This window comes from Pogoniulus pusillus, chromosome 26, assembly GCF_015220805.1.
Source record: "Pogoniulus pusillus isolate bPogPus1 chromosome 26, bPogPus1.pri, whole genome shotgun sequence".
Lineage (NCBI taxonomy): Eukaryota > Metazoa > Chordata > Aves > Piciformes > Lybiidae > Pogoniulus > Pogoniulus pusillus.
In genome coordinates, this window is record NC_087289.1 from 12,273,156 (window position 1) to 12,299,001 (window position 25,846).

At 45.9% G+C, this 25,846-nt stretch overlaps 2 protein-coding genes across 20 annotated transcripts in view; one reads left to right on the forward strand and one right to left on the reverse strand.

The window, feature by feature from the left end:
- MECOM (MDS1 and EVI1 complex locus) overlaps positions 1–888 on the forward strand; it is a 56,377-nt gene extending 55,489 nt beyond the window's left edge. For all 5 annotated transcript variants that reach the window (XM_064165002.1, XM_064165003.1, XM_064165004.1 and 2 more), the window contains one exon: positions 754–888. In XM_064165002.1, coding sequence (XP_064021072.1) covers positions 754–888 — 135 coding nt within the window. The remainder of the gene's footprint in view (positions 1–753) is intronic.
- LOC135186859 (multiple epidermal growth factor-like domains protein 6) overlaps positions 1–25,846 on the reverse strand; it is a 380,712-nt gene that overhangs the window by 27,225 nt on the left and 327,641 nt on the right. For 8 of the 15 annotated variants that reach the window (XM_064164997.1, XM_064164994.1, XM_064164995.1 and 5 more), the window contains 8 exons: positions 24,837–25,068; positions 24,353–24,518; positions 23,725–24,002; positions 23,552–23,622; positions 17,801–17,904; positions 12,708–12,886; positions 7,044–7,195; positions 865–951 (listed from right to left, as the gene is read on the reverse strand). The gene's annotated coding sequence lies outside the window, so the exon portion shown is untranslated. Of the gene's footprint in view, positions 1–864; positions 952–4,682; positions 5,155–7,043; positions 7,196–12,707; positions 12,887–17,800; positions 17,905–21,507; positions 21,625–23,551; positions 23,623–23,724; positions 24,003–24,352; positions 24,519–24,836; positions 25,069–25,846 lie in introns of those variants that run through there. The other 7 variants (XM_064164986.1, XM_064164988.1, XM_064164987.1 and 4 more) reach the window with 6 other exon arrangements.

Consider the following 25,846-nt stretch of genomic DNA (forward strand, 5'->3'; position numbering starts at 1 on the left):
CTGTCACCCTCACAGGGAAAAAAAATCCTTCTTATGTTTAAATGAAACTTCCTATGCTGTAACTTCCCCCCATTGCCCCTTGTCCTGTCATTGTGCATCACTGAGCAGAGCTTGGCTCCATCCTCCTGGCACACACCCTTTGTATCTTTATAAACATAGAATCCCCTTGTATCTTCCCCCTGCAATCAGCAGAAATAACTGCTTGCTTTCTACTAGACCAATCTTGCAGATGGACAACTGCAGAATCATAGAATCATAGGATCAACCAGGTTGGAAGAGACCTCCAAGATCATTCAGTCCAACCTAGCACCCAGACCTATCCAGTCAACCAGACCATGGCACTAAGTGCCTCATCCAGGCTTTTCTTGAACACCTCCAGGGACGGCAACTCCACCACCTCCCTGGGCAGCCCATTCCAATGCCAGTCACTCTGGCAAGAACTTCCTCCTAACATCCAGCCTATACCCCCCTGGCATAACTTGAGACTGTGTCCCCTTGTTCTGAAGAAGAGACCAACCCCACCTGGCTACAACCTCCCTTCAGGTAGTTGTAGCCAGCAATGAGATCACCCCTGAGCCTCCTCTTCTGCAGGCTGCACACCCTCAGCCTCTCTTCACAGGGCTGTGCACCAGCTTTGTCACTCTTCTCTGGACACTTTCCATTACCTCAACATCTCTCTTGTATCGAGGAGCCCAGAACTGGCCAGAGTTGAGTGATCTCTGATCTCTTCGTCCTCCTTCTCTCCCCGTGCAGGCATACGCCATGATGCTGTCTCTCTCCGACAAGGACTCCCTGCATTCCGCATCCCACAGTTCTCCCAACATGTGGCACAGCATGGCGAGAGCCGCCGCAGAATCCAGCGCCATTCAGTCCATCAGTCACGTATGACACCGCCAAGGCTCACCGAGGATGGGACCAAGTCCACACCAGTAGCATGGCTCTTTTAGGTGACTATTTAAAAACAAAAACCACAAAAGACTGCTGAGCAGAATGCCTTATAAATCTGCAGGGTCACTCATGTAAAGTCTGAGTGACCTTAAACTGAAGAATTTAAAAGAAAAAAAAAAAAGAACCTATTTATTCTCACTATATTTTGTTTTGCACAGCAAAGGCAGCTGCTGACTTCTGGAGGATCAATGCGACTTTAAAAAAGGAAAAAAAAAAAAGAAGTAATTAATTGTTTGGGTTTTTTTTTCTTCCCCCCCCCCCCCCCAGTGGATTATGTAAACTAGGGCCGGGATAAAGGTGTCTGTCTTCCAGTTCACCCAGCTTTGAGGGGCAGGGGCAAAAGGGTTAAGACTGCGTTGATACACACACATGGGCACTCCTTTAAAGTAGGAACTGAACTGATTGCTTCTTTGTTTGATTGTTTGTTTGTTTGTTTGTTTTCTTTGTTTTTTTAATAAGAGAGTTTGCCACAGGACTGGGGACAGTCGCTTTTATCTACAAATCCTCATTCTTTATCTACAAAGCTTCATTCAAGCTTTATGCATTTTTTTTTTTAGCCCTTCCAAGAGAGAAACTAGTTCTGGCCAATGCACACTCTCCGGCGTAACTGTAGAGAGAAGTTACCAGGGAATGTTTTTTGTTCTCTCCATTAATCCCTTTTTTTTTTGCCTTCTCAACTCTGCGTTGTTAGGAGAAAAAGGAATAAAATATATATATATATATATATAAATAAAAAAGGAAAAAGGAAAGAAAGAGAGAGAAAGGGAAAAAAAAACCAAACCAAAACCAAAACTCTGAGAAACAATACATAAGAGGCTTGTGTATATTGTAAACTATGAATGTTCACCACTCCAAGAAGCTAAATCATCCAGATGATCCCGCGACCGCACCGCGTCCATCGGCAGCACCACTAACCCGAATCATTGTAAAGGAGCTTTTGATTTTTGACAATCATGTCACTATGTTGTTGTTTCCTTCCCCCCCCCCCTCCCCAATTTCTCCTTTGTGTTACGTGTACCATGTATTTATTTGTTGGCAAAGGATGGTTTGTTGATTTTCAAATAGCACTGTTGGGAATAACAAACAGCACTGCTCCAGCCCCCCCCCCCATTCCCCCAACCCCTACCACCTTATGTTAACCTTCGAAACGAGTGAGGTGAACTGATTTCTGTGTATATGGGAGTGCAAAACAGTGTTGGAAATTTTCTTTTAACATTCCTCTTTTTTTTTTTTTTTTTGGTTGTTGTCGTTTTTAATTTTATTTCATTCTATTTTATTATTATTATTATTATTTTTGGGGGGGGGCTTTTAATGAATTAACTAATAGATGCAACTTAGGAGTTTTTGGTTTGTAATGCAGTAAATCGATTCGATTGTATAAACAGTTATTGATTTCTTCACGAGAGCATGATTCTTCTGATGAAAAAGATGAAAGGAAAAGAAACAAATTCATTCAAATAAAAGAAAATTAAAAAAAAAATAAAAAAGAAGAAAAAAAGAACCAGAAAAAGAACAAAAAAAAAGAAACCTGTACCCAATATTTTATGCTGGTCGTCTGCGAGCTCGTGTGATGTTATGTTCATGTTAATCCTCTTTGTAAGATGAAGTGTTCCAAATTTATGTTTTAAAAAAAAAACAAACAAAACCCACAAAAACCAAACAAAAAAAAACACAAAAAAAAAAAAGATAAAAAAAGAAATAAATAACAGAAGTTATTCAGTTATTTTTTTTTTGGGGAGGGGGGGGAAATGAGGGGAGGGGATTGTTGTTTGGTTTGGTTTTTGAGGGGGTATTTTTTTGGGCGCTGGTTGTTTGAGGTGATGTTTGGGGGTTTATTTTGTTCGTTTTTGGGATTTGTGTTTGTTTGTTTTGCCTTTAGCAAGGGACCAGATTTGTTCTTTTTTTTTCCTTCTGTTTATAATCTCATGTTTTGAAATAATGGGCGAGTTGAGGTACTTTCTTTAAATGCTTTGTACAATGTAACTGTTACGCATTTCAGTACATTACTAGGGGAGGATCAACTTTAAAAAAAAAAAATAAAGGACTACAAAACTGAAGGCATCTTCTTTTTTTTGTTGTTGTTGTTGTTTCTTTACTGGCTTGGTTTTGTCTTGGCAAAACCAGCACATATCACCTACTGGGCGGTGAGAAGGGTCAGCTGAGGATGAGGCACTAGGAAGCATTTTAGAATCAAGCAGTCAATCAATCTTGGACTTTGTTGTGCAATTTAAGATTCACAGATTGATAGGATTATAGAATGGGTTGGGTTGAAAGGGACCCTGGATCAGGAACAGTGTGGCAGTAGGACAAAGGAGGTTATTCTGCCTCTGTACTCAGCACTGGTCAGGCCACACCTTGAGTGCTGTGTCCAGTTCTAGTTAATTAGAAGGTGTTGGACTCACAATCATAGAATCACAGCGTGTGGGACTCCATGAGCCTAGAGGGCTTTTCCAACCTGGTTAATGCTGTGATTCTGTGATTCAGCACATGAAGACCCTTCATAGCTTACCAGGTACTGAAGTTCAATTTGATTCTTGTCCTCAGCCCAGCAGTGGTGTGTGACTTGTTTTACCATCACATAACAGCCAGGGCATCAGCAGGGCTGAATTCAAACCTTGATTGTTTTGTACTCACAGCTCTGGAGCCTCGCACACAGGTTGGTGGCAAGCTAAGCCCTGCACACCGATGGTTTCTCTGCAGGAAGCCTAAATCTCATCTGGAGAAAAAAAGTACTTACAGCCTGTGTGCATGTTCTTGTCCTCACTTCACTGGCCTGAGCCAATGGCTCAGGTACATGCAAGTAATTGCATAAATAGGCCATTATTTTCAGTGCAGTTAAAGTCACCCTGAAACTTGGGTTAAGGTTTCTGCCAAATAATGAGAACAAATAGATTAATCAAGTCTAGTTTTATCTGCAAACAACTTTCCAGATCGTTTTCCCCTTTAATTTGATGCAGTGACAGGTCTTATCAGCTCACCTGCCCTAGATGAAAGGGATTTGGGGAGGTGGAGAAAGGGTGGGGCATTTTCTTCTGGGTTTAATGGTCTGATTACAGGTTCACACTCCCATCACATAACTGTTACAGTACTGCTTGAGCTGAGCCCTAGGGTTAGTGTAACCTGCACATAACCAGCTCTATTGATCAGCAGGAAGTTGCTCATTGAATCCCCAGGCTGATGTTCCCATCAAGAGCCTTGAGCTTTGGAATTTCATATCAAAATATCCCACTCAGCAGCGCTGTCTATGCTGGGATGGGATGGAAAGGGTGGGTGAAACATATCCCAAGGGATCACTCAAATTCATGAAGCCTCGAGGGACCTGTTCTAGTGGGAGGGGTCCCTGCCCATGGCAGGGGGTTGGAACTAGATGATCATTGAGGTCCCTTCTAACCTAAACTATTATATAATTTTTATGATCTTACCTTGATCATCACTGCCTTTTCTCAGTGGCAGAGTTACCCCCCTCCTCCCCTGCCAAGAGGAGTTTGACCTGGAAAAGCAATCTCGGGTTTGATTAGCTAACTTGTCCCCCAAAGAAACAGAAAACTGGCTCATTTTGGTCTCATACTCTCTCTGATGGACCACACAGATGGAATTGTCCAGCTGAAAACAGATTGCTAAGGGAGGACTGCTGTGTCTGGCTTTCTGCTACAGTCTTTTTTTTTTCCCTCAGGAAAAAAAAACACAACAACCAAAACCAACAACAACAATACTTAAAAAAAAAACAACAAACCAAACCAGAGACCTTTAGCTTTTTTCAGCATCATCCTACCGGTCACCCCTGTAGTACTTTTCCACAAGTCAACAAATCATTCCCATGTGATACAGCAGCCTTGCTAGACGAAGGAACTGCACATTGCCACCTCAGTTCCTATCTAGAGAATCTAACAAAGCACCAGCATGACAAGATGATTAATCAATAGCTCACCCTGGCCCGGCTCCTCCATCCGACTGCGTGTCCAAGTCACCGTTCCTGTGTCAGCCCTGCTGCTTTACAGCACTAATAGCCACATTTGCAGAGTAGTGGGAGGGGGAAGTTATTATAAAGGCATTTATGAAGCTGCTTTTGCTCAGCGATTCCGCTTGGCCTCTTGTTCCATGTGTGCCTTGAACTTTAAAACCTTCTGTCAGATTCCCCCTTGCTCAGATGAATGGAGAAGTGCTGCAAACTCCTGGACTGCTGAGCCTCCCTCTGCTGCCTTCCAGCTAGCTCACAGAAACATCCAGGTTGGAAAAGCCCCTCAGGATCATCAAGTCCAACCTATACCCCATTCAGAGAAGGTTTATTATAAAAGGTGCTGTGGAAATATCAAAGTATGATGTGCTGGGTAGGAGCTCCAGCAGTATCTACTCCATCTGCCTGAGTGGAGGGTCTGAAAGCAGGCACCTCCAGCAAGCCACACCTTGAGTGCTGTGTCCAGTTCTGGGCTCCTCAATTCAAGAGAGATGTTGAGGTACTGGAAAGTGTCCAGACAAGGGCAATGAAACTGCTGAGGGGCTGTGAGGAGAGGCTGAGGGAGCTGAGGGTGTGCAGCCTGCAGAAGAGGAGGCTCAGGGCAGACCTCATTGCTCTCTATGACTACCTGAAGGGAGGTTGTAGCCAGGTGGGGTTGGCCTCTTCTGCCAGGCACCCAGCAACAGAACAAGGAGACACAGTCTCAAGTTGTGCCAGGGGAGGTCTAGGCTGGAGGTTAGGAGGAAGCTGTTGGCAGAGAGAGTGATTGGCATTGGAATGGGTTGCCCGGGAGGTGGTGGAGTCACCATCCCTGGAGGTGTTCAAGCAAAGCCTGGATAAGGCACTTAGTGCCATGGTCTGGTTGATTTGCCATGGCTGGGTGCTAAGGTTGGACTGCATGGTCTTGGAGGTCTCTTCCAACCTGCTTGATTCTGTGATTCTATGATCCTTTTCCCCTGCCTTATTTTAATACAAATTAATTCCAGCAAAGCTGCAGAAAAGTGCTGAAATGCTACACTTCTAAGACAAACTTTTGCCTGTCTTCAAGCAGGCCTCCCAGCTTGGGGTGGGTCTAGTGGGAGAAGGGGGTTAGTGGTCATTTTGACGCTTCAATTATCAGTAATTAAGAAGTTGATTTTTCTGGGCTGGAAGAAAATTTCCACCAGCTGCTTCTCTCAGGTCTTTACTCCTCATTTTCATGAGCATGTGCTAAGGCAATCTGGAAAATATATTTCCATCTATATTATGCTGTGTCGAGACCTCAGCATCTGTACCTTGGGGCAGATACAGGCGAGATAGGCAAGGGTAGGTGTGCCAGCAGGCACATGTGGAAGTGTTCAATTTTTAACATGATTAGAGCCCCCAAACAAAGCCTGCTTGATACCTGTGCCTTATTTGTTTCATGGGGAGTACAGAAAAGCCTCCCAACCCGTGTCGCGTTTCACGCTGCCAGCCAATGCAAACTGGAGAAGTAGTGCTTTAATTCCTGGGCAACCTCTCTTTAACAGGCCTGTGTCAGGCCCAATTAAGGTCCAGGCAGCCCCGTGCTAATTGGGTTGAGGTATGCAGCAGTGTACCATGGCCACTCAGCAATGCAGCTCCTTGGTCCTGGCCAGCACCCACCCTCGTGCCAGCCCAGCTCTCTTTTCCCAAGGGTGGCTGGTGCAGAAACTCCTGCTAGAAACATTGCCGGGGAAAAGTTAACAAGTGGAGTGAGAGACCTTTGTGGTGGTAAGACAGCTGAGGGTGCTCAGCCTGCAGCTCCTGCAAGGCCACCTGCTTCGAAGTTGCTGACACCAAAGATGATGAGAGGACTGGAGGGTTTCTTTTATGAGGAGAAAGAGCTGGGGTTGGTTAGGCTGGAGATGAGTGAGAAGGGATCTTCCTAGTGCTTATCAATACCTAAAGGGTGGAGGTCATGAGAATGGATTTGGGCTCTTTTCAGTGGTGGCCAGTGATAGGATAAAAGGTAGCAGGTACAAACTATAACACTGGCGGCTTCACTTGAACCTAAGGAGAAACTTCTTCACTTCAAGGATGTTGGAGCACAGGAACTGGCTGCCCAGTTGTAGAGCCTCCTTCTCTGGAGACTTTCAAAACCCATCTAGATGCATTCTTGTGCAACCTGATCTAGACATACCTGTGTTAGCAGGGGAGGCTGGATTAGATGATCTCCAGAGGTCTCATCCAACCCACAATATGATCATGGGGAGGAAGGGTGGTAAGCTGCATCCTCTGCCCTTGTGACACCAGCCATGGCTTCAGCATCCTCCAGAGGTGTTCTTGTCTCCGCTGCAGGTCAAAATAAAGAATGCTGAAGTGCTGATGCACTAGAGCAAACAAAACCCAAACCAACAAACCAAACCAAACAACAGCAATAAAAATAACACCAAAACCCAACACACCACAAGCTGAGACGTGTAGATTAATTTAAGCATTCAACCTCTCCTAAGCTTCAGTGGGATTTGTGTGAAAAATCCCAGAAATGGCCTTTGGTTACACCAGGGGAAGTTTAGATTGGATATTAGGGGAAAAAAATGTCTTTGCTGAAAGAGTGGTCAGGCATTGGAACAGGCTGTCCAGGGGGTTGGCAGGTTACCATCCCTGGAGGTGTTAAAAAGACATGTGGACATGTCGCTTGAGGACATGGTTTAGCAGGGCATGGTGGTGTTGGGTTGAAGGTTGCACTTGAGCATCTTAAAGACCTTTTTTGACCAAACCATGAAGTCCCTGCACACTGCCACGTGCCTAGCCTGTCTCAGGAGGGGCTTCCCAGAGATGTGAAGGCAAATAAAAATTTAGTTCAGAAGGATCCACAGACCCTCTGCTCTGTGCAACCACAACCCACAAAACACTTTGCAATCCACTGTAACAAAGTAAGGGCCTTTATTACGTTTCGACTCGATTCCCTGGTACTCTTTTTGGAAGCAGTTCTCCTGCTTTTATTACTTCAGAGCTATTAAAACCTTAACCACTGCATAGAGCAACTCACTCCAGCTTTACACTCATCCATAAAAATCTTTGAATGGGAGATTGAGAACTACTTTTTGGACCTAACATTCCCATCAGGTGAGGAATGCCAGAATTAGGTCTGAATTTGTCCCTGTCCCAGCTGAGCACACAGCTCAGGCTGATAGATGCCAAAGGGCAGGAGCATGACTTGTAACTGGATTTTTCCCATGGTTTTCTTCACTGCTTCTAGGGAAGGTCAGAGAGTGGGAAGTCACAGTGACCTCTCCTTCCCCTTTTTGTCAGTCATATGCCAAGTTCTGCACATGCCACCCTCTGTTAGCTCAGAAATGAGCAAAGCTGGAAGAAAAAAATCACCGTGTGAAGAACCAAGGAAGGCAGGTAGAGGATCTGGGTTAAATTCCTCTCCAAAAAATACCCCAACAAAAATCTTGAACCAACCAAAACTTGGCATGCTACTGGAGGAGAAGCAGCCAACATGGAAAATAAGCAGGATGGCACAGCAGCATTGCAGCAGCTCAGTCACCCTACCAAAAATCCTCAACAAAAGTCTTGAACCAACCAAAACCTGGCATGCTACTGGAGGAGAAGCAGCCTGTGTGGATAACAAGCAGGAAGGCACAGCAGCATTGCAGCAGCTCAGTCACCCCTACCAAAAAAAAACTCCAACCAAACAAAATCAAACAACTAACAGCAACAACAACAACAAAAAACAAACCCAAAGAAACTCCTCCTAAAAAAACCAAACCAAAGAGAAAAACCTTCTGAAGCACAACTGCAAAACCAAACCAACCTGACATGGTGTAATGGCAATGGCACCAGCCAAAAATTTCTCTAAGGGAACTCCTTATATTGCTGTTTACATCACTCAGGTGCTGCTGTGGTATGTAGCACAGAAGCTTGCTCAAAGCCTCTCATTATTTGCCCCTCTCCTCCCTTTTAATTTTATATACAGAGTGAAAAAAAAAAATCTGGCTTTTTCAGCTCAGTGCTGCTTCCAAAGCTCAACTTCCTCCTCCTCCACTCTCACCACTGGCTTTTTAATACTTCCTCTTTGGAAAATGTCAGGCTTCTCAGCAGGGTGTGGGTTTCTGCCAGGGGTGAGCGAGGCTGGGGTGCCTTAGGGCTGCACTTTGCCCTGGGCACATATATTCTAGCTACTCTCCCTACAGAAAAAAAGCAACCACCAAGCAATAATAATTATTACAACAACAAAAAAAAAAAGGGGGCATTTTTTTCCTAACACCTGATGAACCAGCTTCATCCATCATCCATTTATAACATTTCTCCATTTCAGCTGAAACAATGATCCCAGTCCATTTGCTCTTAAACTTTGCCTCCCTGGCCAAGCGGCCACCTACTTTGTTGTCCAACTCTCTCTCGGGCGGCTCGGATCCTACAATGCGTAATCTCAGTAGGGTTATCAGTTATGTCATGCATTCTACAGCCTCCAATCAGCGTAGTGGGAAACAACATTTTCATTTAATACCAGGAGAAACAGTGGAAGTCAGCGATTGATACCAACACAATGATGGGAAAAAGTGTCCAGAGGTGCTACTCACATAATCTCACTTTACAACATCTTGAAAATTCAATAGAAAGGGCTTTGCTAACAATACCAGAATGACATACCACTGATTATTGTTCCTAAAGCTCTTAACAATAAGAAAGCTCTCTAAATATATCTCCCCAAAAAAACATATCACAGTTTGTTTCTTCTTCTTCTTCTTTTTTTTTTTTGTTGTGTGTGTGCAAAGCCCATAGTATCAGTCAACAATTGTTGTGTTGTGTGAGCCTGTTAGGGCTGTTGGCTGGTAATGTTCTGGGAAATGAGCTCTTGAAAGCTCTTTTTTAAACATGCCTAACAACAATTGTATCTTAAAACAATCCTGCAAGTATCTACAGGCTGAGAAAGGACCCACTCAAACTCATTTTCTGAAGTCAGAACTACCTACCCTTGCATTTTGTTCACCCGCTTTGAAATTCGGCCGTGAGAAGCAATTTTGTAGCTCAGAGCAGAAATTAGAACCTCTTTAAGGACCAACTGTCTCTTGCTAAGCCCCTGGTTTCGGCAGGGCTGGGTGATTTCTCTCTACAGCTTTCCTGGGTAATCTCTCCTTGGTAGTCACAGCCCTCCCCCAGCTTCATATGCCTTTAAGAAGGGGTTAAAATACAGTTAAAGTAACCATGGCTTTAAGAAGGGGTTAAAATGCAGTTAAAGTAACCATGGCTTTAAGAAGGGGTTAAAATGCAGTTAAAGTAACCATGGCTCTAAGAAAGGGTTAAAATGCAGTTAAAGTAACCATGGCTTTAAGAAAGGGTTAAAATGCAGTTAAAGTAACCACCAAATACACCCTGACATTTGCCTCAGCAGGCAAGCTGGGATACACATAGTTACTGCTAAATGCAGACTCTAGAGGGTGAGCTGGCAACCACTGAGTGGTCTATGGAAGACTTCACTCCAGAGGAGCCTGGGCAGGCTTCTAGAAGAAGAGGAGTCAAATACAGAAGAGCCCTGAAAGTATTTCACTGCTAAGCACCCACCTTGGAGCCATTCTTGCTGACACCAAAGCACACAAATAAAGCCATGCATGGGAGTAAAATCCTTCACTGGCTTTGCAGCATCAGACCCACAGCTATGGTTCATTACCATGCTACTGAAGAGCACTTTTGGGGGGTGTGTGGCCATCCAGGACCTCAATGGTGAAAAGTAAATAATTATTTCAGCTCCCTTGATATTGTTTATGTTTCAGAAGCAAATGGAGCCCTCATATACCATGCAGAGCTTCACCAGTGAACGCTAAATAAAGAGTTGGGGCTGTTCAGGCTGGAGAAGAGAAGGCTCCAAGGTGACCTTTCAGCATCTGAAGGGGGCCTACAGAAAAGCTGGGGAGGGATTTTTAGGCTCTCAGGGAGTGACAGGACTAGGGGGAATGGAGCAAAGCTGCAGGTGGGGAGATTCAGACTGGACGGGAGGAGGAAGCTCTTCACCATGAGAGTGGTGAGAGCCTGGAAGAGGTTGCCCAGGGAGGTGGTTGAGGTCCTGTCCCTGGAGGTGTTTAAGGCCAGGCTGGATGAGGCTGTGGGCAGCCTGATGTAGGGTAGGGTATCCCTGCCCATGGCAGGGGGGTTGAAACTGGCTGATCCTTGTGGTCTCTTCCAACCCTGAAAGATTCTCTGATTTCAGCCCCTTTGATATTGTTTATGTTTCACAAGTAAACTGAGTCCTCATAGACCATGCAGATCTTCACTGGATTTATACCATTAAATGGCCATAAATGATCCTTAAAAAAAATCATTAGCTGAAGCAAACACTGAATCGTGTTACAGAGTCAACAACAGAGAATTTCTGAATGAAATAAATGTGTCATGCTAGAGGATATCCAGGGAAATCTCCACTGGCTTCTCTTTTCTTGCATGCTCCTAATCTCTCTGTTTATTATTGAAGTGGTTAATAAGCAATTCCTAAAACAGATCCAGAAGGTGTCTTTAGCAGCCTGACTGTCAGCCCACACCATCACAAGCTGTTCTCCACCAAGCCCTTTGCAATCCTAGCTTGATTTCACCTTAAACACTTGGGGGAATGATTATTTTTGTTCTCTGAACTTAGACATTAGTTGTATAGACTCAGTTAAGATTTGTTTGCCGTCGATATAAACAGCATTTACTGGGTACAAGATATATCAGAAGGAAGGATTTTAACTTCTGAAAGCAGTTTAGGATGATCAAATGAATGGAGCAAGAAAACACTGTGGAATAAATTTGACCTGAGCACTGTCTGCCTGGCACCACCCGAAGGTGTTTGTTAATATCCACCAATAAACCCCAATTTATTTAGAGAAATAGACCTATTTATGTACTTCACTTGGAGATTCCCCCCCCCCAACTCCCCACTAAACACAATGAGAGTCCTTCAAAGCACACTTTGTGGACTTGATGTTGAACCAACTCTCTGCCTTCCAACACCTGAAGGGAACCCACAGGAAAGCTGGAAAGGCACTTCTCATCAGGGTGCCTAGCATTAGGACATGGGGGAATGGTTGGAAGCTGAGGGAGAAAAGAGTTAGACTGGATCTTAGGAAGAATTCTTCAGTGTGAGGGTGGCAAGACTCTGGAACAGGTTTCCCAGAGAGGTTGTGGATTCCCACTCCCTGGAGATGTACAAGGCCAGGCTGCATGAGGCCTCAAGCAAGATTCTGGAACCTCTCAGAGAGACTGTGGATTCCCACTCCCTGGAGATGTTCAAGGCCAGGCTGCATGAGGCCTCAAGCAAGACTTCAAATAGACTCATAAGTCTATTTGAAAGGTGTCCTTGTTCATGGCAGGGAGAGGGAGGTTGGATCATCTCTAAGGTCCCTTCCAACCTAATCTATTCTATGATTTTTGCCACTTGGATGCATTCACAAGTACTTTTTTTTTTGACTAGGTATTAAGTATTTATCAAGTGTTAAGAAAGATTTTCTTACTCCTTACCCTTTAATATTAAAGCACAGACTTAACAAGTGCTATTACTCCACATAATAACCTTAATGAAACAGCAGCTAAATTAAGGGCTGGCTCTCCCAAAGGCAAGACTGGAAATACTCTGGCTCTGACACAGTTTCAAACACAGCTTTGCACATCATACTGCTTTTTTCTCCTTCCTAATTTTATATACTTAAACTATTTATACAGGCACTATTGCACACAATACTACTTACTTATATGCGGCTATCAGGTCTAATTGCATCTATAATCATGTCAACGTGGAGATAGAGTTTATTGCTCACTGACAATGACAGCAACCATCATGGCTGTGATTAACCCTGGGAATAAGGAGATGACTTGAAATTACCCTTGGCTGAAGTGTGTTGGAGGGGGTCCACGTGCCTTCCTCCGGGTGGGGTTTGTGTGTCTCCTGCTCCGGGGTCGACGCGGGCCAACACGTGGCAGAGCCGGTGGGTGCTGTTGTTCTTGGTTGGGTTTGAAGTCAAGTCATAGGAAACTGCTTGAATGGCTGGAGCCAGAATGTCTCTGCAAGAGGCAGTAGATATTAAAAAACACACAGGGTTCAGTCTGTGCTTAACAACTTTGTTGTTTTTAAAACTGGGGAGGCTTTGTCCTTGTTGAAAGGCTCCAATTGGACAGCACCAAGGAGCGGAGCTGGAGTGGCCAGAGACTCTCACTGGGAGCTCAGTGCATTTGAGGATGTGGGGCAGAGAACCTAATTCCTACTACAAGCCCTTCTTCTTCCTTCTCCATTTCTCACCAGAAAGCTGTCCCAAACCCAGTACTGGAGTCAAGAAGCTCTCCCTCAGAGACACCTCACAGTTGAAACCAAAGAACCAAAACACTTTTGCTGAGGGTGCTTACAGTGGTAGCAAGGCATTGCCCATGCCCTCGCTCACTAGGAAGGACACCAATCCCAGCATAGTGATACTGTATATGTATGGAGCCACACCTATATATGTACTGTAGAGATGCAGCACAGCCAGAATATGCTTTTTAGAATAGAATAGATCAGGTTGGAAGAGACCTCCAACATCATCCAGTCCAACCTAGCACCCAGCCATGGCCAATCAACCAGACCATGGCACTAAGTGCCTCATCCAGGCTTTGCTTCAATACCTCCAGGGATGGTGACTCCACCACCTCCCTGGGCAGCCCATTTCAATGCCAATCTCTCTCTCTCTCTGCCAACAACTTCCTCCTAACCTCCAGCCTAGACCTCCCCTGGCACAACTTGAGACTGTGTCCCCTTGTTCTGTTGCTGGTTGCCTGGCAGAAGAGACCAACCCCACCTGGCTACAACCTCTCTTCAGGTAGTTGTAGACAGCAATGAGATCACCCCTGAGCCTCCTCTTCTGCAGGCTAAACACTTCCATCTCTCTCAGGCTCTCCTCACAGGGCTGTGTTCCAGGCCTCTCATCAGCTTTGTTGCCCTTCTCTAGACACATTCCAGTAGCTCAGAGTTGGGCAGGTCACCAGCAGCTTCAGCAGCGAAGCAGGATGGCATCAAACCCTGGAGATCACAGCTTTCTGCCAGGCAGGCTGCCTGAGACCCATGCTGCAGCCCCCAGAGGTGCTCTTACATGCCTGTGAACAGATGTATGGCGGTGACCACACAGGTAAACATGTGCCTCGTGAGCTGCAGGGTTTGTGTGTGTGACCTGAGGTTTTGGGAACAGAAATTTCTGCATTTTTAAATGCTATTCAGCATCTTTGCAAGCACTGTCCAGGGACTCAAAGCCTCTGCAGAAACGATTTGCCATTACTTATTGTATTGATGTCTGTTTTTCCATAGGGCTGGCCCCAAACCTCACAGTAGAAGCTGGCATAAGCTCTCTGCAAACAAAGGTAAAACCTTGACGAAGGCTTTAATGCCTGCTGGGAGCGCTGCAGACCTCAGCGAGACCATTGACATCGTGCCCCATCGGGGATGGCAGCAAACAACCAACAGGTCCCCGCCTGCTGGCAGCGCCCACCACCCCCACCCCCCTCCTTTTCCATGCCTGCTTGTACACACAGCATCCCTTGTCCGTATCCATGTATCTAACATGTGAGAAATAAAGTGTGGCAAACTGATTTCAGCTGCATTGCACGGGCAGGCTCTTTGATCAGCTGATGCCTGAGTATTATTCGGCAGGCAGGGAGAGTGGACAGCATAGGTAGAGAGCAAGCCGTCGCTGAACGGCTGCCGACGCTGCCAGCAGTCATTAGGCAGCCTTTGGCTTTGAAGGAGGGTATCACAAGCCAGGGGACATATTCCCCCTTCCACTGCACCAGGGCAATCCTTCACAGCGACCTCCTTCGTGCACCAATCCGCGTCTGAACCCCGCAGCAAGTCGCGGCTCCAAACAAGTAGCGAGGTTTTAGTTAAGCCTGGCTTGCATTCCCCACTCCAATTTGGTTTTGAAGAGCGTAAGGCGAGGAGGGAATCCTGTGAAGAATGTTGGCGGTGATTTATTTCCCTTCGCAGAGCAGTGCGAAGCCCTCCCAGCCCTAATTGCCGGCTGCTCTCTCGTGGCTGCAAGGGGAAGTGCGCAGGGTCCCTGCTCCAGCTCAGAGCAGGCTCTCTTCAAAACAGATGAAAGCAAAAGGTCTGAAGTGACTCTGGGCAACTCTGAAGTCCCCAGCAAGAGGACTCTTTACAGCCCAGTACACAAGTGCAGGGCTACTGCAGCTCCTCGCTGGGCTGCTGTTGGGGAGAAAACTCAGATTTTGAGCTTCTGGATGGAATCTTTGGAAAACTTTCTTAACTGAAAGAGTGGTCAGGCATGGGAACAGGCTTCCCATGGAGGAAGTGGAGTCACTGTCCTTGGAGATGCTTAAAAAATGTGTAGCCATGGCACTTGGGGACATCTACATTGCCCACAACTACCTGAAGGGACATTGTGGTGAGGCTGGTGCTGGGCTCTTCTCACAGGTAACTGGAGACACAACAAGGGGGAATGGCCTCAAGATGAGGCTGGGAAGATTTAGACTGGACATTAGGAAAAAGTTTTTCACGGAGACAGTGGCCAGGCACTGGAATGAGCTGCCCAGGTTGGTGGTGGAGTCACCCATTCTGGATGTGTTTAAGGGTGGTTTGGATGTGGTGCTTGGGGCTATGGTTTAAGGTGAATCTTGTAGAGTAGGGTTTTAGGTTGGACTTGGTGATCCTGAGGGGCTTTGCCAACCTGCATGGTTCTGTGATTCTGTCATTGTTTAGTCGACCTGGTGGTGTTGGGTCAGTGGTTGGACTCCATGATCTTGCAGGGCTTTTACAACTGAAACAATTCTGTGATCCCAATTATTGCCTGTTTGAGTAACCAAGAAACAAGTAGGACCTTAATTAATTCTTTCTGTACCAGTGATTAGGTTCTCATAAGCAGCCAGCAGCAAGTTTCTCTCTTGTAACTTGCCAGCAGCAAATTTCTCTCCGTTATCTGGTAAGTCAGCACTGGTGAAGCTGCACCTCAGGTATTGGGTTCAGTTTTGGACCCCTCACTACAAGAAGGATATCGAAGTGCTGGAGCATGCCCAAAGAAGAGCAATAAAGTTGGTGAAGGGTCTAGAGAACGAGTCTTATGAGAGGCAGCTGAGGCAACTGAGGTGGTTTAGACTGGAGAACAGGAGAATGAGGGGAGACTATTGCTCTCCACAGCTCCCTGAAAGGAGGTTGCAGCCAGGTGAGTGTTAGTATCTTCTGAGTAATAAGCAGTACAACATGGTGAAACAGCCTCAAATTGTGCCAGTGGAGGCTTAAATTGGACATTCTTCTGTTGAGGGATTCCCAAGCCCTGCAACAAGCAGCCCAAGGAAGGGTGGATTCACCATCCTTTGAGGCATTTAAAAGCTGTGTAGAAGGTGGTGCTGAGGAACACAGATTTTGTTGTGTAGGGCTGATGGCTGAACTCAATGATCTTTGAGGTGTCCTCTGATCAAAACCATCCTATGTTTCTACAGTGATTTTGAAATTCTGCTTTACCTTTTTTTCTTTTTAGCACATGGGAATTAATAGATGAGCCAGACCTGGGCAGCGTGGTAAGGCTGTCTTGATTCATTGCACTCCGATGATTTTGGCTGCAGTAAATCCACTCTCCTGCTACAGCATGCAATTTGAGGGTTTATTGAATACTGGCACAAACAGAGGGGAATCATCAAAGTCTAGATAATTGCAGGGCTTTTGTTGGTGGTTGTATTGTTGTTGTGTTTTTGCTTCCACTGTCATTGCTTTAGCAGCTCTTGCCTCACTGCGTGGAAAAGAATGGCCAAATACTTCTCATAAGAAAGTAAGTATTTTAAAAGTCATTTTTCTTCCTTCTTCTATTTCTTTGCCTTGTGGTAGGACTTCTCTTATTTCACCATCCCTTTATTCAGCACTGCCTCTGAAAACCATTATACAAGATCCCATTTTGTTGTTGTTGTTGTTTGTTAGCACCTGCCCCTTTTCTGTTAGAGACAGAAACCAGACACCCTTTCTTCAGCAGGAGTTTGGCCTGTGACATCGCTGGAGAATCTTTCTGCTCACCTTACTGAGTGCCAGCCTGACTGCTGAGGGAGTGACTTCCCTCCTCAGTCGTCCCTTACCATTTGTCTTCCCTGCTCTCCCCACGTTTCAGCTCCCCTAAAAATCACCCAGGTTCACTGGCTACTTCAGAAAAGACAACTGCTCCATTGCAGTCGAAATCTGAGCTCGCACATATGGTTGAAGTTAAGCTAAGGTCTTCTTCCCAGAAATGCTCTGTGAAGTTCTTCTGCAGGCAAGTCTTTTCCAGTAAGATAGTGTCTCTCCTTGCCTGCTATTTTGCTTAGTCTCTTTTATCTTCCTTGTCGAACTTAAATGTCGCCATTCACTGCTAGCAGATGTGGTTTGGGATTCCTACATTCTTTTCTGCCTTTATTTCAGTGCTTTCATCACAGCTTCTCTTTCAGCTAGGTGAATCAAAGGCCTTTCCATAGTCCAGTCAATGCAAGCTATACATGATGGCTTGTTTTATTTGGCAATCTTCTCCAGTATGTGATTCATTGTCTGCAGGTGATTCATAGTTAGGAAATTACTTCTGAACCCTGCCAGTGCTTGTGGTTGATTAAAGTTCAGAAGTCCCTGTAGTCTGTTCACCAGCGCTTTTTTGTCAACTCAAATATTTGTGTGCAGTAAAGAACAGTAAAAAAGTGGATGTGCTATTGACATGAGCAATTTACTTGAATGCTTGCATCTTTAGAAAGCTCTACCAGAATCTCTAGAACTGGCATGAAACTCTTTCACAATGTCTGACTAAATGAATCACGTTTCACAAATAAATATCTGTCAAATTGTTCAATTACTCCAGATCCAGTCATTAAGCAATAAAATAAAGCAGTAAATAGGAGACATCTGCTGCAAAGCGCTGCAGAAACATAAGCATCTTTCTCAAGTTACCTTCTTTGCATTTTGGCGTAATGATTCACCAAAAAATGTCTTACCCAAGGCAGTGAAACGTCGGAAAGTGCTCCCCAGCAAAACAACAGCGGCGTGGCGCGGTACCTCACCCAAAGCAAACACAGCTTAGCAGCTCGGTGGAGGCTACCTAGGAACAAAGAGGAGAAGACTGATCAGTTGATGTGATGTGGTGTTATTAGGTGAGGGCAGATGGTTCAGGATGCTGAAACCTTGAGGAGATTGGAAGGCAGTGAAGGGATTTTTTTCAGGATGTAAATGCTGCCCTTCCTTGGAAAGATCATATTTCCCATAATAGCCAAGAGAGAACCTGACCTGCTCTTTGCATCAGAGGTGCTTGTAGGAGCAGCATTAAAACTGAAGGCAGGGCTGGTTGAGGGGTTTAAACACCGAGTCTCTAAGGGCTGCCTGGTCAAATTCATTGTGGCAGAAATTGAACACCAAAGGTTGGCAACTTGTAGGCAGCTGCTGTCAGATGGAAGGGGAGTAGCAGTTCTACTCTGGCCAGTTCTGGGCTCCTCCATTCAAGAGAGATGTTGAGGTGCTGGAAGGTGTCCAGAGGAGGGCGGCAAAGCTGGTGAGGGGCCTGGAGCACAGCCCTGTGAGGAGAGGCTGAGGGAGCTGGGGGTGTGCAGCCTGCAGAAGAAGAGGCTCAGGGCAGACCTCATTGCTGTCTACAACTACCTGAAGGGAGGCTGTAGCCAGGTGGGGTTGGGTCTCTTCTGCCAGGCAACCAGCAACAGAACGAGGGGACACAGTCTCAAGCTGTGCCAGGGGAGGTCTAGGCTGGATGTTAGGAGGAAGTTGTTGGCAGAGAGAGTGATTTCCCATTGGAATGGGCTGCCCAGGGAGGTGGTGGAGTCACTGTCCCTGGAGGTGTTCAAGCAAAGCCTGGATGAGGCACTTAGAGCCATGGTCTGGTTGACTGGCTAGGGCTGGGTACTAGGTTGGACTGGATGATCTTGGAGGTCTCTTCCAAGCTGCTTGATTCTATGACAATGGTTCATTCCCACTGGGCATGTCTCCACATCAGGACTGTCACTTTCCCCAGAAGGATGAGGGACTTTTTGGCAGCATCAGCCTACAGTGTGGACCGAGACAGCAGAATTCCCAAGGATACAAATTAATTCAAACATCCTTTTGGAAAGTCACTCAGATCACAGCAAATTTCACAGCCTCTTCACTTGTGGGCAACTCAGACTCGTTGCTTGGTCTGGAGTGTCAGTTTGCAGAGCAGTGCTGGGTTCACATTGCTTAGAAAAAGAAAATATTTTTAAAACTTATCTTGATAGTTACAGAATTTCCTGTGAAAGATACATATTTTTTTTATCCCTGCCAAAAGATTCCTACAATGCTCAAGTAGCACTTCAAAAAGGGTAAAGCTGGAATGACACTTGCATATTTTACTGGTAATGGAGCATAGTAAAAACAGAAATGGAAAGAATACTCAAGTATCCAAAGCTGCATTATCACAGAAGTATCAACTGCTTTCAGACCTCTCTCTGGATAACATTTCAGCACCAGCAGCTCTACCTATAACTTGGCTCAGGGATTGTGTTTCAAAATGGGATTGCACATATTAAACTCATTCTGTCTGAAGCTTTCTGTGTACAGTTCAAATCCCTTCTCTAAACAGAAACCCTGTAACTTCTCTCTGCTTCAGGTTTCTCTACACATCTCAAGGATTTCTCTACACATACCTCCACTTGCAGGATTTGGGGGGGGGGGGGGGGGGGGGGGGGGTGGTGGTTGCCAAAAGTGAGCTTTTGAATAGCTATTTTTTCTTAGTGATTTTAGTTGCTTTCCACAGCTCTCACAAGCACAGTATGTGTTTCAAACCTCCTCTCCCAATATACCTCTTTAGGCAAATATTTCTGCTGAGTCCAACTTCTCCTTTTACTTTGGATGAGAAATGGTTAAAAATAAACCTTACCCCCCCCCCCCCCCCCCCCCCAGAATTGGACTGAGAGTAACTGGCAGCAATTTAGTAAGAACGTTTGGGACATGGTGAAATGCAAAATTGGATTAAAAAAAACAATAATCCTTAAAACAGGAGGTTAAGACCTCAGTTTTCCATCTCATCCAAGAAATTTCATCCAGCACAATTTAAATAAAGATGTTCAACAACTGGGAGCTGGATGCTTGACTTGTAGCCACCCTCCAAACCTGCCTCCAGAGACACAGAAATGCTCCCACTTCGGAGAGATTTGGTTCCCCCCCCCCCCCCCCCAAAAAAAAAAAAAGCCTTCAGCTCCTTTCTGCTGGCCTCCATGTGTGCTTGCAAGTCTTGCTGGCTCAGCAAACCTCCAGGTCAGATTTGCCCACTGAGATCAGGCTCCTCTCTTACCAAAACCCCCGCAAACAACGCCGATGGATTTGGCATTTTGTTTGCGCGCAGTGCTCAGCTTTGAATTCCTGCCTCATTTAGCCAAAGGTATTTGGCTTGGTCACTCTTCCTCTTTGATAGCTTAGATATCAGGGTACTTCTCCTTCGTGCAACATGTGCTTTTTATTTTGTTCTAGGCTTTACAAAAACTATGTCATGACTCTAAGGAAAACATACACCCCCCCACCCCTCGCCTCCCTCCCGGCATGAAAAGGATGGCAGTCAATCCAAACTGCTGTCCACCCTTCCATGATATGTGCTTGCACATCTAACTGATAAAGGTATCTATTTCACCAGAATCACAGAACTTCAGAGGTTGGAAGGAACCTCCAGAGATAATCGAGTCCAACCTCACTGCCAAGGCAGGATCACCTAGGGTAGTTCACACAGGAATGCATCCAGGTGGGTTTTGAAAGTCTCCGGAGAAGGAGACTCCAGAACCTCTCTGGGCAGCCTGCTCCAGGGCTCTGCCTCACTGTAAAGAAATTTCTCCTAATGTTGAGTTGAAACCTTCTCTGTTTCAATTTGTAGCCACCTCTTCTTGTCTTATTGCTGCTGACCAGCAAAAACAGATTGGCTCTGGCCACTTGACACCCACCCCTTAGATATTTGTACACATTGATCAGACCTCCTCTCAGTCTTCTCTTCTCTAGGCTAAACAGCCCCAGGGCTCTCAGTCTCTCTTCATAGGGGAGATGCTCAAGTCCCCCAGTCATCCTTGTGGCTCTCCACTGGACTCTCTCCAGCAGATCCCTGTCACTCTTCAGCTGGGGAGCCCAAAACTGAAGGCAGTACTCAAGATGGGGTCTCACCCCATCTTGAGGACTGGAGCACTGCCTGATGAGAAGCTGAGGGACCTGGGGCTTTTTAGTATGGAGAAGAGAAACTAAGAGAGGATTTAATAAATGTTTGTCAATATCTGAGGGCTGGGGTTCAGGGGGTGGGGGCAGGCTCTGCTCACTTGCTTCTTGGGATAGGACAAGAGCAATGGATGGAAGCTGCAGCACAGGAGGTTCCACCTCAACAGAAGGGGGAACTTCTTGACTGTAAGGGTCACAGAGCACTGGAACAGGCTCCCCAGAGAGGTTATGGAGTCTCCTTCTCTGGAGACTTTCAAGGCCTGTCTGGATGTGTTCCTGTGTGACCTGAGCTAGATTGTGTGGTCCTGCTCTGGCAGGGGGGGTGGACTTGATGATCTCTTTGGGTCCCTTACAACCCCTGACATCCTGTGGTGCTGTGATCGCATGTGAGGGAGAAGGAGGAAGCAGAATGATGATGATCAGAAATAGAACCCCATAACTGCATGTCACAGTCAAGTAGGCACAAAGAAAAGCAAGTGAAACTCACAGCCAAATACCACCAGAGCTGATGTCCATGACTGTCCTGGACGTCTGACTATCAATAAATGGTGAGGAGGCTAACAACATCAGGAGCCAACCACTTCCACTGGCATATTTTTAGGCCCTATAGAAGAGGTTTAAATGAAACAGTAAGCATGAAGCACTAACGTGGTAAGACCCCTTCTTGAAAGCCTGGAGAGGCTCCTTGGAAACAACAACTCCTCAGAATCATTTACAAATGCTGCCCCATCTGTAAACACAAGAAACATCCTTAATGTAAACAGCATCCCTCGCTCTGGAAGTGTGAGGAGAAATGAACAGGAAGCAAGGCAGCAGAAGGAGGAATAAATCAAGGACAGACTTTTATGAAACAAGACATCTTGGTCCTTCCACATATACTCACACACCAAAGTCCCTTATTAACTCCACATGGATTGAGCAAACTCTGCGGAAAAGAGTGCCTTAAAGAGATGAGGAACATGAAAGGACCATCCAGAAACAGATGGGATGTAACATTTTCAATCAACCCAAACATAGATGGGAATCTCCCATAGCAGCAGCTAAACTACCTCGTGCTGTGAGCCCATCAAATTTCACAAGCTTAACAACATTTTGCTGAATAATCTACCCATGTGGATGGGAATTCGCAGAGGATAAATCTAACATGTTACAGGGAGGTGATGAGTTGTGTGGTTCAGCAGCAGAGATGCTCCCTCCAGGTCAATACAAGGCAACTACGCAGCTCATCACTGGAAGCAGCCACATCTCAATGTGTATGGAAAGCAGGGCTATAATAATTCATCACTGGAGCTTGTCTAGTCAGTGCCTAATTAAGTGATTTGACAACTCCCTTTCCCATTCTCTAAACTGTGACTGGACCAGAAATTCCTGCTCTAACCCTGGATCTGGACCTCACTTTTAAAAGTCCCCTAAATCTGACAGCATTCATAGAATGGTTTGGGTTGGAAGTGACCTCAAAGACCATCCAGTTCCAACTCCCTGCCATAGGCAGGGACACCTCCCACTAGAACAGGTTGCTCAAGACCTCATCCAACATGGCCTTGAACACCTCCAGGGATGATTCCATGATTCTGTGACCCACAACCTCCCTGGGCAACCTGTGCCAGTGTCTCACCACCCTCACTGGAAAGAACTTCTTCCTAACATCCAATTTAAATCTCCCTTCTGCCAGTTTAAACCCATTCCTCCTCATCCTATCATTACAAGACCTTGTCAATAGTCCCTCCCCAGCCTTCCTGCAGGCCCCCTTCAGATACTGGAAGGCTACTCCAAGGTCTCCTTGAAGCCTTCCCTTCTCCAGGCTGTAGAGCCCCAACTCTTGTAGCCTGTCCTCACAGCAGAGCTGCTGCAGCCCTCTGAGCATCTTTGTAGCCTCCTTTGGACTTGCTCCAACAGTTCCATGTCCTTCTTGTGTTGGAGGCTCCAGAGCTGTACACAGATACCACTGACCTTCTTGGCCACAAGGGCACATTGCTGCCATCCTGTTGTCCACCAGATCATTTTCCCCAGAGCGTGTCTCCAACAGCTCATCCCCTAATTTGTACTGATACGTGAGGTCATTCCTCCCCAGAGGGAGGACTTCATACTTGACCTTAATGAATTTCATTAGAACTTGCAATCAAAACAGGCAGAAAGGATCAGAAGTTCAAACACAGGTAATTAGCAACGCAGAGGACAAACCCCCAGTTACTTTATACCCCATGTACTCTCCTGCACACATTGCCTGTTCATCCTGGGCCTTGTAGGACCTTCTACAGACCACTCGAAGTTGTTTTTACGGATCAAGAGCTGCTGTGGTGGCAATGAATACAACTACTCCCTCTGATAATAGAGAAGAAAAGCGATCTTGATTGCAGGGAGAAAATGCCCCAAGGTGCAATCAGGTTTCCCATTAAAAAGCTTTGTGTATCTTCAGATCTGAGGAGACACTAATAGCCACCAATTAAACCTGACACCACAGATAATAAACATCTATAGCTATCTCTAATCCAGAACAGTGCCTACAACTTAATTACCTTAATCACACTTACCCTCACTGTGACACCAGCAATTCAGGACCAATCATTCCACCAACCTCCATCAAGCAGTTGATAAAAAGCACCTTTGAGGGAAAACTGCACTTTAACAGGAATGCTCTATTAGGCTACACAGGATTAAGAAAGGAAATGAGCACCTAGGGTCGGATGGCTTTGGTACTATTTACCTTGGAAAGGGGCTCCCTGATTTATATCTCTTTAAATATGATCTCCTCACTAGGTGCCAGCTGCCACGGCTGGGCCAGGCTGGACTACGTAAGGTGTAAATCCGGATGGGACGTGGTGTGCCCTCTCTGCCTGAAGCTGATGAGTCCACTTGAGGGCCAAGTCCTTATGGGCCAGTGCAGTTGATGAGGTTATCATCTCCTCAGGAGTCACATCCCTGGTGATGCAGGTGGAGGTTTAGGCTGTGGCACGAGTTCCTTCATTTTGGGCTCCAAGAAGCCTGAAGCAGAAATGTGAGTGCAGAAATGAGCATCGCGATCACAGAAAACGGCACACGCAGGGATACACATTCTAGACACTGACTGTCCCCTGCAGAGCAGCAGTGCACAGGAATTAAGGGACCTCCCAGTAATTTGTAAGTGGGAGCAGCAGCCACCTGCTGACTTGGGCCAGGATTTATTTAGAAGAGACCTAAGCTGTGCTGGCAGGGGCATTGGACTAGATGATCGCCAGAGGTCCCTTTCCAATCTCTATCATTCTGTGATTGATTCTGTAATCCTTTCCTCCAGCTTGATACACATTGAGCTGTTCTCAGGAAGATGGATTTTCTCCAGACTTTATCAGACATACCATGAGGTCTTGAATAGGGCTCACAGACCACATCAGTCTTGTCTTTCCTTCTCTTGTTGTACCATGAGATCAATCTTGATGAGTGAATGAGAGAGCAGCATGGTGCTGGGTTTCCTCCTCCTGCTCCAAAAGCTCTTCAGGACCTATTTCACCATGTTGCATCTCTCTAGGGCACAAAGTGTTTTGATTTAATGACCTTAGAGATCTTCTCCAACCTAAATGATTTTCTGATTCCAAGGTGATGTCAGGGACTCACATCATAGAATCAGTCAGGGTTGGAAGGGACCACAAGGATCAGTTAGTTCCAACCCCCCTCCCATGCCCAGGGACACCCTACCCTAGAGCAGGCTGCCCACAGCCTCATCCAGCCTGGCCTTAAACACCTCCAGGCATGGGGCCTCAACCACCTCCCTGGGCAACCCCTTCCAGGCTCTCACCACTCTCATGATGAAGAACTTCCTCCTCACATCCAGTCTGAACCTACCATCACTGATAATTCTGCCACGATCCCATGGAGTCCTGGCCCTTCCCTGACAGGATAGGGGCAATGCCAAAGCAAAGAGCCCCACAATCAAATTAGAGCTGAGCTGCTGCCATGGGGGATTCCCAGCAGTGAGAGTGCCTGGCTCACCAAGCTGCCTCCAAGGGTTTTATTTGCGGAGCTCCTTGGTTATGTCAGCAGAAGTTCTGCAGCGCACAGCCATTTGCAGGAGGCACTTTGGAGAAAGAAACTGCTCTGAGTGGCTGAAAAAAATGCCTGTGCTGGTTAAACTTGAAGCATATTCCTGACAAAAGATGGTACAGCAGAAATATTTCAAAGAGGAAATCTGGAGCACTGCATACAGCCTCACTCTCCTAGGCCAAGTGTTAGCAGGATTTATGGCCAGATTATGCCTTCAACTATTGCTACCGCAACTGCTAGTTCTACCCAGTCATTAAGTGCTGGGTTTCTGGAAGAGCTAAAAGGCTTTCATAGTAAATAAATCTAAAGTATCCTCATTTCACCAGTGGAGAAACAGAGACAGAGAGCAAAGACTTTAGATCTTCCCCAAATCCTACTCTGTGAAATGTCCACATTGGAAAACCAAGATGCTCAGAAGGGGTGGGAGGGGAGGGGGGAACCAAACCCTAAAGTGATATGGGATCTAAGAAAGCTTCAACTGTTTTATAGAAACATTTACACACATCAAAACATTTCATCCCAGGCCACTGCCACTGCAGGTAGCTGCTAATTAAAATCTGGTGTGCTGTGGCTACTGTCTTTAAAACTCTGGCCAGCATATGTTTTATTTCTCATCTTGTTGTTGGATGTTTGATTTCTCTTCTCTCGTTGTGTTTTGGCTTTGCTTGAGTTTGGGGTTATGTGTGTGTGTTTTTGTTTTGGTTTGGTTTGTTTTTTTCCCTAGCTTCTGAGCTTGCCTGATGCTCTTTTCAAACCTCAGCTGTGTGTCTGGAGGTGGAGTGCAATAAGCTTGCAGGGATACATAAAGAGAT